The sequence below is a fragment of the Trichechus manatus genome, unplaced genomic scaffold, assembly GCF_000243295.1.
Source record: "Trichechus manatus latirostris isolate Lorelei unplaced genomic scaffold, TriManLat1.0 scaffold00034, whole genome shotgun sequence".
NCBI classification, from domain to species: domain Eukaryota; kingdom Metazoa; phylum Chordata; class Mammalia; order Sirenia; family Trichechidae; genus Trichechus; species Trichechus manatus.
Genome location: NW_004443970.1, coordinates 7,829,787 through 7,843,677, shown reverse-complemented (window position 1 = coordinate 7,843,677; position 13,891 = coordinate 7,829,787). Strand labels below are relative to the sequence as shown.

Here is a 13,891-nt window from a genome sequence, read left to right as displayed (position 1 = left end):
GGAAGACAGAAGAATTGACACATTTAAATTATGGTGTTGGCAAAGAATACTGAACATACCATGGACTGCCTGAAGAATGAACAAATCTGTCTTGTAGAAAGTACAGCCAGAATGCTCCTTAGAAGCGAGGATGGCAAGACTTTGTCTCACTTACTTTGGACCTGTTATCCAGAGGGATCAATCTCTGGAGAAGGACATCATGCTTCGTAGAGGGTCAGTGAAAAAAAGGAATACCTTCAGTGAGCTGGACTGACACAGTGGCTGCAACAATGGGCTCAAACATACTATTGTGAAGATGGCAAAGGACAGGACAGCATTTCCTTCTGTTATACAGAAGGTCGTCATGAGTCGGTGTTGACTCGACGGCACCTAACAGCAGCTACATCAAGGTGGGAATCAAAGTAGTTTATTGTTCTAGAAAAGAGTCTTTGAAAATTACTCAAAACCATGTTTATCTCTAAAGATTTGAAATATTAATTAGCAATGACAAAACTAGAGTTGACATTCCTTGAATATTTGAGGTTTCATACTTTTGATAGTAAGCAAAAACCAAACAAGTTGACATTGAGTCGATTCCTACTTAAGCAACCCATATGTGTCTGAGTAGAACTATGCCCCATAGTGTTTTCAATGGCTGTGACCTTTCAGAAGTTGATTGCCAGGTCTTTCTTCCTAGATGCCTCTAGGCAGATTTGAACCACCAGCCTTTTGATTAGTAGCTGAGTGCTTAACTGATTGTGTTTTGTAATTAATATAACAAGGTTGTTTCCAAGTTACAAAACTTGTTTAAATTTTTTTCATTTAAAAAATATGTAGTGGGATATCAGAATTTTTGATGGGCATTCTATTATAATTCACTGTGTGGCCATTACTGCTTTTAAAATGAGTTATAATACACCCAAAAAACCAAATCCGTTGTTGTCAAGTTGATTCTGACTCATAGCAACCCTATATAGGACAGAGTAGAAGTGCCCCATAGAGTTTCCAAGGCTATAAATCTTTATGGAAGCAGACTGCCACATCTTTCTCCCATGAAGTGGCTGGTGTAGTCAATCTATTAGTTAGCAGCCAAGCACTTAACCACTCACTGGGCCACTAGGGCTCCTTCAGAATGAGTTACACAGAAGAGTTATACTGTTATTGTTGAAGATACTTAAAAAAAAAAAAAAATTTAAATTTCCTACTGTAATAGTTTTGAACTCTCAAATATAGTAATGGTAATGCTCCAAGATTTTCTTCCGGCAATTTAAAAAAATGGTGTTAATTGGTTTCTTGTTGGATTCATCTAATTTGTTATCAGACATTGGCATAGTAGTTCAGTTTGTCAGTTCTGTAGTTAGTTAGTTTTGGAATGCAGTGTGAATGGATGGTTTCCAGTCAGATCTTGTAGTTGCTTAAGAGTTTTCCTGTCCTTAATTTGTTTTGTTTTTTTTCTGGTGCTTTTTGTTACTGTTTCAGTTTAATCATGAGCTGTACATCTGCTTCTCTATCTTTATTATCACTGATAACCTGACTTAATAGCTTCACTTCCCTCAGCTGATAGATGATGTCTCTTCCTATGAGGATAAGACTGGTATCAGTCCATGGAACAGGATCAAATTGGGAAAACTTGACATTGTACTCTCTTAGGAAAAATATCTTTCATGTTCATTTTTAACTAAAACTTAGATTGCTAATTGCTGTGCTATTTAAGTCAACCTTAAAAGATCTTCAGATGTATAACTTGATGGGAGTATTGGAGTTCATTTGTTGGAATCAAGTGAAGCTTCTGATTTGGGTGATTAAATACGATTCTCATCCTTTTTGGTGGCTACTTAGTAAATATGTGTAGTCTCTTGCTAAAACATAGCTTAAAAACAGTTTATATTCATTGATTGCATTTTAGTTGAGATGCATTTATAAAATTATTGCTATATCAGCCAGGTTGAAAAATAAACTGTGTTGGACTTGATTTCTTCTGGGAGATAGATTGTTGTAGCCACATGAGGATGGGTTTTAGAATTGGACAGATGGAAGACTGAATATATCCCACCACTTTTAGTCTCAGATGTGTGATGTTGTGTAGGCTACTTAAATCTCTCTCTGCCTCAGTCTCCTCACCTGTAAGAGGAGACAACCAGTCTTAATGAATGGTAGAACAGGATGAAATAAAATAATGTAAACTGCTTAGCATGGTACTTGGTATACTGTCAATAAATGTTAGCTTCAGCACATTGCCATCCCCCAGTGATATTCTCAGATTGTGGTAGAAAGTATGCTGAAATTTCAGCTAGAAAATCTAGATTTGCATCCTAATTCTTTTCTTTTACTGTATGTGTTTTCTTAGGTCAGCCATGACCATGGAGTATAGAGTCTGTTTTCTCATCTGTAAAGTAGGGTTCTGAAAATTAAATGAGTGATGAGTACATGCTTCAACCGTAGGCTTTAGATAAACTGATGAAAGGAAATAGTGAAAGCCAAGATTGAAAATGTAGGCTGGAGTTTTTGCTTTTATTCTTTATCATCTAATGTATTTCTATCTTGCTTCATTTCTCAGTGCTTAACATTCTTTCTGTGAAGGGTAGAGGTGTGCTTCAAGAACATCAACCTGATAGTTGTATGAAGGTTAGGTTTGTTTGGAGGAGCAGAGAGTAGGAAGCTATGTGGATATCCTTCCAGAAGGTGGTGTACATATATAGAGCCATTAGTGATTTGAAGCAGGAATGGGGAGGGGGCAGGGTGTTGCACTAACATGGTCAAATGATCAGTTTAGAAAGATGACTGTGGCTGCAGGGATTTTATTGGTCCAGTTCCGTTGTTTCTGTTCTTCGTTTCTTTCCTTCTACTCTGGTAGAATTCTTTCTTAGATGCAGTTCTGCCACTATTATCAGCGTTCTGAAGAGTGACCTATATTTTGTACTCTGTGTTCCCCATTGTTGTTAGTTGCCATTGAATTGATTCTGACTCATGGTGACCGCTTGTGTTGCAGAGTAGAACTGCTCTCTAGGGTTTTCTTGGTTGTAATCTTAATGGAAGCAGCTCGCCAGTCCTCTCTTCTACGGTACCGCTGGATGAGTTTGAACCACCAGCCTTTAGGTTAGCAATCAAGCGCAAGCCATTTGCACCTCCTAGGGACTTTGGATTCCACATAAGCTATAATAAATCCACATCTCAGAAGTATATTTTCTCACAGTGGACTTGAAAGTTTTCATCAGTTGAGTCTATCCTTTGAAACAGGAAATAGTTTCCACTTTCCTCTCAGCACATGCTCTTTAGCCCTAACTGGGAAACTTCCGTTCCCTGTCTGTTGGCCTTTACATGAGCCGTTCCCTGTACATGGAATATAACTGAACTTTCCCATCTGCTTTCTTTTCTTGAAAGTCCTTTTTATGACTGACTTTTATTAAAAATTTTCCAATCACTCATTCTAAAATACTTTTAATTGGTTTATAATAGTAAATGTGTGTGTATTTATTGGTAAGTTATCAATTTGTTTTGCTTTTTTTGTGTAGCTTGAATATTCTTTCTCGTAATTGCATACTACCAAACTTGAAACAAAAGCAGGGTGAATTCTTAGTAGATTTTAAATGTGATATATGTGTGTGTATACCTAATGTATCATTTTAATAATGAAATTTTTTTATGTTTGTATGTAAGAAAGGTGAAGTAAGGTGAGAAGGGAAAAAGGACAGATAGATACCTGGCAAGGTGATCACAGAGAGGCAGTAAAACTTGGTTGTTATTAATTGAAGTAAACTTTAGCAACTGAAGCTCTTTTCAGTTTAATGGCTTTCCTGGAATTAAAATGATTTAGTAATATTAATACCAGGAGGAGCATTGTTTGAAGGAGCTCCTGCCCTAATTCCCTTTTATACAGGTGTATTAGTGACCTCCAGCTCTCATTTAACACAGAGTAGGACAGACAGTTGGTCATTTGGATACTGACCTGATATGTACCAAATGTTCAGACCTTTTTTAACTTGTTTTCATTCCTTGAGAAGAATGCTGAAGAAACAATTGGGGCAGAGAGATTTGTGAGGTTTCTAAAGTAAGATCTTCATAAAGCAAGGGCTGTCACTGACCATTAAGCGTGTACTTCATCCCATTTGTACAAGAGTTCACATAGAAAATGACTGTGTTGCATAGTAGTAGCCTCAGCTTCTTTGTTTTTTTTTGGTCATGGCAGCAGTTAACACAGCACACTAGTAGTTTAACATACTACCACTTAAGTCCTATTTTTTGTTTTTGTTTTTTAAGTTATTGAAATTATGAGACTGTCATTCAAATGGAAGCATTATAGTTCTTCGGAGCCATTATGATCTCAAAAGGAAAGGAGAATGATACAGATACACTGGCTGAGGTGTTTTGAGGTGCATCGAAGTGTTCCAAACTGTGGCTTACCTTAACATGTTCTTGAAGTACCATGGCATGGATTAAAAGGTATGCTTTAGAAATATCCTAATGACCCCCAAGGTCACGGATAGAATGAATGAACACCCACAATTCTATAATTATTGCATATTTTAAGACATTATAATATTTAGATTGCAAATGTGGTTATTGATTTATGACAATATTATTTTATATATATACACACACAAAGACACCACAAGCTTTATAATTAAATCTTTTTTTTTTTCTTTTGGAGATGTAGTTATAGAAGGTATTTCAGTAGACATATTCCTTAGATTTTAATATTTTCTTTAGATTTTTACTTGGATTATAATTTCTTTAACCAAATAGTTTAGGGGTTATTCATGTGTTAGTCTATAATTATCTTTCTGGGTTACATCATAGACTAGTTTCTCTGCAGTTTTGTCATTTCATGGTAGCCTGAATGGGAAACAGCTGCATAAATTCTTCTGTTGGGGTATTAATTTGACCAGACAAAATAATAATTTGGGCCATTTGTAGTTTGTTATTGTTTTTGTTTTTTTACACAGTTTTCACTGAAAGGAAAATGAGTGATTCCTTATTAATAGCATGATGGTTGTCCATTCGCCAGTGTATGCACGCAGTTAATCATTCATGTGTTTGTGGCATATAGTCCTGTTATTTGTGGTTGCTAGTAATGGTAATTCTGGGCTTTGTAATACCCACTTAACTATCAAAAATCTTTAAGGTTTTTATGTTCATAAAATTTCATTTGAGTAATGTAGTCAAAACTAATTATTTGAAACCTTGAAAACCTCCTTTTTTTTTTTTTTTAATTGTACTTCAGGTGAAGGCTTACAGACCAAATAGTTTCTCATGAAACAGTAGTACACATACTGTTTTATGACATTGGTTAACAACCCCACAACATGTCAACCCTCTCCCTTCTTGACCTTTTTTTTTTTTGGTGAAAATATACATAGCCAAAGATACACCATTTCAAAAATTTCTACATGCACAGTTCAGTGACATCGACTACGCTCTTCCAATTGTGCTGCTATTCTCACTTAAGATGAAGGCTTACAGAACAAAATAGGAAAACCTCCTAATTTTGTACTGTGTGCTCACTACTAAATACTTTCTCAAGAGTGAAGAAGGGAAACAACTCGAGGAAAATGCTGAGTTTATTAATGTTACATCAGGCTCCAAATTCTGCATCTTTTAGGTAATATAGGAGAATATGTTGAGAAGGGAGAGGTTTAAATCATGGATAGATAAATTTAATGGAAATATTGTTTTGGCATGTCATCAATTAAATCCTTAATGGAATTTAGTTATTAAATCTAAGAAAAAACTGCTTTATATTGAATTCAAGTCCATAATGACAGTGATCTATTCAAGTTTCAGGGTAAATTCAGCTGCTTATTGCTCAAAGCAATCATTCAGTTCAAGCAGGCATTTTATGTCTGATGGCACAGAATGGTATCTAACTTCTAGAAGGTCTCTGATATAATGGGTCTGAGATGGTGGTTGATTCCTACATTGTTTACATAATATACTTCTCTATAATACTTACTATTTCAACTTTGAAATCTCTTTTGGGGTAGCCCTTGAGCAGCTGTATGTTTTAACTTGACAAAGTATTCAATGCACAGCAGGAGTTGAGAACTCATGTTCTATTTGGAAGAGTTTATAGCTTAATGGTTAAGATTCTGGGGTCAACTAATCTGTATTTCAAATCTAACATTCTTTTACCATGACAGGTTGTGAGAATGACCTGGGGGCGGGGGGAATAATACATAAAAGTAAATTTATACTTTAAAATATAAAATACATAATTATTATATAACTGCTATATAAAACCTACTGCTGTCGAGTCACTTCCGACTCATAGTGACCCTACAGGACAGAGTAGAACTGCCCCATAGGGTTTCCAAGACTAATTCAAGAAGGCGGACTGTATGAAGAAGAACACGGCATCAGGATTGGTGGAAGACTCATAAACAACCTGCAATATGCGGATGATATAACCTTGCTTGCTGAAATCAAGGAGGACTTGAAGCACTTACTGATGGATTTTAAAGACTACAGCCTTCAGTATGGATTACACCTCAATATAAAAAAAAACAAAAATCCTTACAACTGGACCAATAAGCAACATTATGGTAAATGGAGAAAAGATTCGAGTTGTCAAGGATTTCATTTTACTTGGATCCACGTCAGTGCCCATGGAAGCAGCAGTCAAGAAATCAAATGATGTATTGCGTTGGGCAAATCTGCTGCAAAAGAAACCTCTTTAAAGTGTTAAAAAGCCAAGATGTCACTTTAAGGACTAAGGTGTGCCTAACCCAAGCCACGATATTTTCAATCGCCTCATACTCATGCAAAAGTAAGCTGCACAATGAATAAGGAATACGGAAGAAGAATTGACGCCTTTTAGAGTGTTGGTGAAGAATATTGAATATAACATGGACTACCAAAAGAACGAACAGATCTGTCTTGGAAGAAGGACAGCCAGAATGCTCCTTAGAAGTGAGGATGGCAAGACTTCATTTCACATGGTTTGGACATGTTATCAGGAGGGACCAGTCCGTGGAGAAGGACATCATGCTTGGTAAAGTAGAGGGTCAGCCAAAGAGAGGAAGACCCTCAAGTAATTGGATTGGCACAGTGGCTGCAAGAATGGGCTCAAACATAGCAATGATTGTGAGGATGGTGCAGGACCAGGCAGTGTTTAATTCTGTTGTACATAGGAACGCTATGAGTCACAGCCGACTCAGTGGCACCTAGCAACAGTCTTTACAGAAGCAGACTGCCACATCTTTCTCCTGTAGAGTGGCAGATAGATATAAACTGCTGACCTTTCCCTTAGCAGCCGAGTACTTTAACCACTGCATCACCAGGGCTCCCTTATAACTACTATATAGTATACCTAATATATAAAAATAATTGTACACACACACACTTAGTGCAGGGCTGGGCATGTAGGAAGCCAGTGTTAGATTGACAGCGGTAATGATTATTAAGTGTAAGAAATCAGGACTATTTTTGAGGGAGAGGTGCTGTTACATTTTCTCTTATCCTAGGTGTTACACCTTCTCCTGCTCTTCTTCCTAGAGTTAAATAAGTGATCACTATTTGACTCGTGTTTTTAGTTCCTTGAGATTTTCCTCATCAGTGAAAGGAATCCCTGAGTGGTGCGAACGGTTAATGTGCTTAGCTGCTAACTGAAAGATTGGTGGTTCAAGTCCACTCACAGGCACCTAGGAAGAAAGGCTTGGTGATCTACTTCCAAAAAATCAGCCATTGAAAGCCTTATGGAACACAGTTCTACTCTGACACATGTGGGGTCTCCATGAGTTAGAGTTGTCTCAAGGGCAACTTCTTTTAAAAAGAAACTGGTAATTGGTCTGTGAACCTCTTATCTCGTTAGATTAATTTTTATGTTTTCTAAAGCTGTGTTTTGGAAATTACAGATATCAATCCTTTATTAGTGGGTCCAGAAATCAATTTAGTGAGTTATAAGCAGCATTAAAACATGCATTAATATAGAAAAATAAATTACAATGTACTGTATTTAGTAACTAGTAAATGCAGTTAATAAAGTAACTAAGTAGTTATTAATACAGTTGTATCTAATATAATAGAAACATTATTTCTTAAAACTTTTGTTTTGATTTAAAAAATAAATATTGAAATAAACGTATAAACCAATAAACGTGTATTGGTTGATATTAATTTTGTTCTACTTAGTGTATTCTTCCCATAGTGACAGATGTCCCTAAAAAGTGATACCAGTTTTATATTGCTTTCCCTTGCTGAGAAGTGACCAGGATAAGTTACAGTCTGTGGCTTCTAATGGTATTGCCATTGCATTACATTCAAGGGTCCCCCTACCATCCTATTTATTTGAAGTAAAGGTTATTACAGGAGAATATCTAGGAAAGAAAGAGAATAGGAGAACATAGCAGCAGCCACTTTTGAGGGGTATTAACCAGGGCTCTTTTATCAAGTAGGTTGATCTAGTATGCTTTTGTCCCTTAGTGTACATGGTGTTTATCATCTCCTAGATCGGTGGTTTTAAACTGCCATTGTCAGCCCCGTCCTAGGTTCAGTTTAAGAAGTTGCTGCCCCCTCCCCCTTTTAAATTAAATGAAATAGAAAAGAACAGAACAGAAAATGTTACGAATATATCATACAATATGGTTTTGTGAAACTTTGTTTCAGTGATATGTATTTGTACTGGATTACACTGTAAAATCTATTTCTTACTGTGAATTGTCATACAAAAACGTTGGAAAATTACTATAAAGACATAAGTTCTAGTAATGATCACCTGAAGAACTTCTGTGAAACCCAGTCTTACAAAACTGTACTGCCAAAGTGACCTCAGCCACAAAAGCTTTCAGACAGTATTATCAGATCAGTAGTCTTATCTCTGATGGGAGGGAACAGTTAATTAGCTCTGAAACTTTGTATTAGTTGTGCTCTTATTTTGTGAATGTGTTTTCTTTTGCTTGTTTGTCCTGATAAATATTTAAAGGTTTATAAAAGTAAAACTTATAAAATATTTCCTAGTTGTAGAGGAATTTACTCTTAATTTACGTTGATGAAAAGAGACACATTCATTTAAAAAAAAAAATACAGGAACATACAAACAAAAAGCTGATGATACCCACTAAAACCCACACAATTCGTTTTCCCATTCTTTATATGTTAGGACCTTTTCATGTAATAGATATTTCTTTAATTCAGAAGGTAAATACAAACTTTAATGTTGAAAAAATTAAGAATAAATCAGATATATTTAATGTATTTAAGGTAGTCAAATGTTAGAGCTTCTGTTTTTGCGGGGATATCTTGAATTAGTGCCTGTGCCTGCCGCATTTCCTCAACAGCAGATACTTGCTCTGTAGGTTGGTTGAGGATGATCACAGTTTCTGGTGAATATTTTTTAAAATATACAAGGCTTCAAAGTAGGGCAGTATCACCATATGTATGTTTTAAGATTGTGTCTAAAATAGTTTCTTCCTCCCTAGAAAACAATAATGGGTTGAAGACTTCTGGTAAATTGTTTCATAGCAATGGAATTTGTACATTAATTTTCTACACTTCGGAGTAGAGAAATGGAGGAATTATTTGCCAAAAGAAGAGGGCAAAAGATAAACATAATTGATATTTCTCTGCAAGTTCTTTAGAAATTGAGTTAAACTTGCATAGTTCCTTGTCTAAATTCAATATGATCCTTAGAAATTATGTTTTGAAATTACAGTAGAGAAAGTAATAACTGAAGCAAGCAGTGGGTTAACTACCTGGATGGTGGATGCTCGTCTTTGTGATTATGTGTGCAGGCAATGTTACTAATGCTAGAGGCAGTGAATGAGAGCGTGTGAATTCTGAGGATGGAAGAGCTGAATTCCTTTTCTCTATTACTGTGTTTCCCAAAATTCCTCCCACCCCTGGCTGCCCCTTGTCTTATCTCAGATTATCCAGTTCTTCCTACTCCTCAATAGCATTGCTTGGCTTTTCCTAATTATAGGAGGCTTAATTCTTTCTCCCCCCCAGTCATATTTACTCACTTCCGACCTCTACACTTTTCACCTCATGCTGATCATTCTATGGAGAGTGCAAGGTTTCATGCTGTTACTTTGTGGCGTTTGTTTCTTTAAAGCTGTGTCCCTTTTCTTTGGCTATCATTATGCATGATAGCAACTTGTCTTCTTTTCTTTCGAAAGGTTTTTCCTCTTCCTAGAGCATAGTTTTTTAAATGTGTTTGCCTGTTTATTTTTTAAAATATATTTTATTGTGTTTTAGGTGAAAGTTTACACAGCAAATTACATTCCCCTTTAACAATATTTATACAAATTGTTCCATGCCATTGGTTTTTACAGTGTGTCAGCATTCATATTACTTCCGATCTGTTTGTTCTGTTTCCATTGATCTAGCTTCCCTTCCCCTCCTTGCCAGCTGCCATGGATTGAGTTGCCATCCTCCCCTAAAATATGCATATCAATTTGGCTAGGCCATGATTCCCAATGTTGTGTGATTGTTCACCATCTTATTATCTGATGTGATTTCCCTATGTGTTGTAACTCGTATCTCTATGATGTTGATGAGATAGGATTAGTAGCAGTTATGTTAATGAGGCAAGACTCAATGTACAAGATTGGATTGTGTTTTGAGCCAGTCTCTTTTGAGATATAAGAGAAGCGAGCAGAGAAACGGGGATCTCAAACCACCAAGAAAGCAGCACTGGGAACAGAGTCCGTCCTTTGGACCTGGGGTCCCTGTGCCTGAGAAGCTCCTAGACCAGGGGAAGATTGATGACAAGGACCTTCCTCTAGAGTCAACAGAGAGAGAAAACCTTTCCCTGGAGCTGGCACCCTGAATTTGGACTTGTAGCCACCTAAACTGTGAGAAAATAAATTTCTGTTTGTTAAAGCCATCCACTTGTGTTATTTCTGTTATAGCAGCACTAGATAACTAAGACGTCAGCTCATCTTTGCTTTTGGTAACTGTTGACCGTTTAGTCTCCTAGAGTTAATTGTTTAAGGGCACACACTACTCATGGGTGATACTGTTTATTTTATAAGCCAATCTGTTATTTGGCTAAAGGGTGACATGTAGAAATAGCTTCAATTCCAAGTTTAGAGGGTATTTTATGGTGATAGCCTCGGGTTCTTCTAGTCTCTGTCAGTTCACTAAGTCTGGCCTTTTTTAGGATTTTGAATTTTGTTCTACATTTTTCTCCCATTCTGAGACTTCCTATGTGTCCCAGGTCAGAACAGTTGGTAGTGGTAGCTGGGCACCATCTAGTTCTTCTGGTCTCAGGTTTGAAGAAGTTGTGGTTGGTGTGGACTGTTAGTCCTTGGGACTAGTTTCTTCTTTGAGCCTTTGATTTCCTTCATTCTCTTTTGCTTCATAGGAGTAAAGACCAATAGTTGTATCTTAGGTGGCCACTTGCAAGCTTTTAAGACCCCAGGTGCTTACTCACCAAACTCGAATATAGAACATTATCTTTGTGAACTGTTATGCCAGTTGACTAAGTTGCCTCCCAAGACTGTGGTCCCAAGCCTTTTGACCCAGTAAACCAATCCCACAAGTTGTTTGGATATGTCTAGGAAGCCTATGTAACTATGCACCTAGAGTATAGTTTTAAAAGGAGCCCTTGTGGTGCAGTGGTTGAGGGCTTAGCTGCTAACTGAAAGCTTGGCAGTTTGAACCCACCAGCCACTCCGTGGGAGAAAGATGTGGCAGTTTGCTTCCATAAAGATTTACAGCCTTGGAAACCCTGTGGGAAGTTCTGCTCTGTCCTGTAGGGTCACTATGAGTCAATGTTGACTTGATAGCAACAGGCTTTTGGGTTTGGTTATAGTTTAAGGAGCCCTGGTGGCACAAACAGTTAAGTGCTCTGCTGCTGACTGAAGGGTTGGCAGTTCGAACCCACCCAGCCATTGTCTTAAGAGAAGGACCTGGCGATCTGCTTCCATAAAGATTATAGCCAAGAAAACCCTATGAAGCAGTGGTATTCTGTCACGTGGCATTGCTATGAGTCAGAATTGACAGCACCTCATAGCAACAACAAGAGTATAGTTTAATTCATTTGGACCAGAGGTGGCATCCCAATCTCACATAGAGGATTAGAAGAAAGAGCATGTCATAGTTATTACGTTAATCATTAGATATGATTCCAGGAGGAGAATTGTTGGGGTAGGGAGGGTAGGAGAGAGAACTTTTTCAAAGCACTTGCTTTGATTGAGTGCTTTTTGTTTCGTTTATCATAACAGTGGGCAGTGAAGATGATAGTGTATATAGAAGTGCCATGGTAGCAGCTATATTAGTTAAATGTACATGAGATTTAGCTTTATGAACTCATTTATTGTTGAAATTTCTGTGAAAAACTAACTTGTAAGTTAGAAATTCTAGCCTGGGGCAGGTAACATAAATTTATATAAAACAGGATGGCATTCACATATGAAATAGATGCTATCTGTCGTTTACTCTGCATGGTGCCTCCTCTACCCCTCAACTTCCCCCACCCCCCAACTCCTGCCTTTGTTTGTTTTGTTGGCTTCTGTTGACTCCTGTGTCCCTAGCCTCTGGGAGAGTGACTAGTCATAGCAGGTACTTAGTAAATTTTTGTCAAATGGATGAACTCAATTTTTGATATTACTAGGTTTTTAAGACATGGTGCCTATCCAGTCATGGTAGAATGGGCCATTCTCTTATTTACCAACCTCTTAATTTACAAATGGAGAGAATGACTATATATAAGAAAATAATCTTATTTTGAAATAATCTTAGTTTATACAATTTTATCATCACTGACTCTTGTGAGTTGGGGGTTGGTGAGTCTTAAAGTCAGAGAAAATCTGGGTGTGTAATAGCTAATAGTGCTAATATTTAATGAATACTGTACGTACAAGGGAGCCCTGATGGCGCAGTGGTTAAGAGCTTGGCTGCTAGCCAAAACGTCAGCAGTTTGAACCCACCAGCTGCTCCTTGGAAGCCCTATGGGGCAGTTCTACTGTGTCCTCTAGGGTCGCTATGAGTCGGAATCGTCTGGACAGCAACGAGTTTGGTTTTCTTTTTTATTGGGTACTTAACAAGATGTCCCTTTCCAAATGTTTTATGTGTATTATCACAATCTTCACAACTAGTCACCAGTGCTGGGCTGCTAACTGAAAGCTCAGTGATTTGAACTCATCAGCCACTCTGCAGGAGAAAAATGTGGCCGTCTGCTTCCACGAAGATTGCAGTCTTGGAAACCCTATCTGGCAGTTCTACTCTGTCCCACAGGGTTTCTCTGAATGGGAATCGACTCGACGGCAATGGGCTTGGTTTTGTTTTTGGTTATTTTACAGATGTGGAGACTGAGGCTCCAGAATAACTGTGAAAAGGCTATACTATAGTGTTTTTCTGTTAGGAAGACTTGGATTTTTGGGGATCAAAACTTGGAAATAGTTTGCATAATTTAACACATTTTTCTCACAATGGATAGATATCCAGGTGTGAGATTATAGGGAAAGACTGTGATCTATGCTCATATTCCACAGAAGAAAAGCTCCCCTTTCAACTAAAACATTTCCATATTTGGGATTGACCACATTTGGTTTGTTAGGAGGTGGGCAGTTGCCCTTTTATGGCCACTAAACACGCTGTTACTCTCTTGTCTCTTGTAGTTGGTGGCTTTGACACTTCTGCCTCCCTCAAACAGTCTTTTTTCTTCTGTTTCTTTCATTGCTCTCTTGGGCACTTGTGTTCGTTTTTTTGTTTGTTTGTTTGTTTGTTTCCTCTCTTTCTCCCTGTGTCTGTTTCTCTCTCTCTCTCAAGAATTTTACTCTGCATTCTGCCTTTTTAGAATAATATGTAAACAGTGCTTTTGAGCCAGCAAACCAGGCAGGTTAAGTGAGAGGTGAGCTGACCAACAAATACTGGTAAGGATCCTTCAGGACTATGCTATGAAAGTAGCACAAAACGTAGGTCCTACAAGGTTGTCCAGAAGTTAGGAGGGCTGAGCCAGGAAAAGTAGTATCTC

General features: G+C 37.5%; 1 protein-coding gene across 2 annotated transcripts in view; it reads left to right on the top strand.

The window, feature by feature from the left end:
- Positions 1-13,891, top strand: part of RBPJ (recombination signal binding protein for immunoglobulin kappa J region) — a 123,556-nt gene that overhangs the window by 48,932 nt on the left and 60,733 nt on the right. The window contains exon 2 of one of the 2 annotated variants that reach the window (XM_023730231.1): positions 4,237-4,419. In XM_023730231.1, the coding sequence (XP_023585999.1) occupies positions 4,403-4,419 (17 nt within the window). In that variant the 5' untranslated portion in view covers positions 4,237-4,402. Of the gene's footprint in view, positions 1-1,024; positions 4,420-13,891 lie in introns of those variants that run through there. The other variant, XM_023730230.1, reaches the window with a different exon arrangement.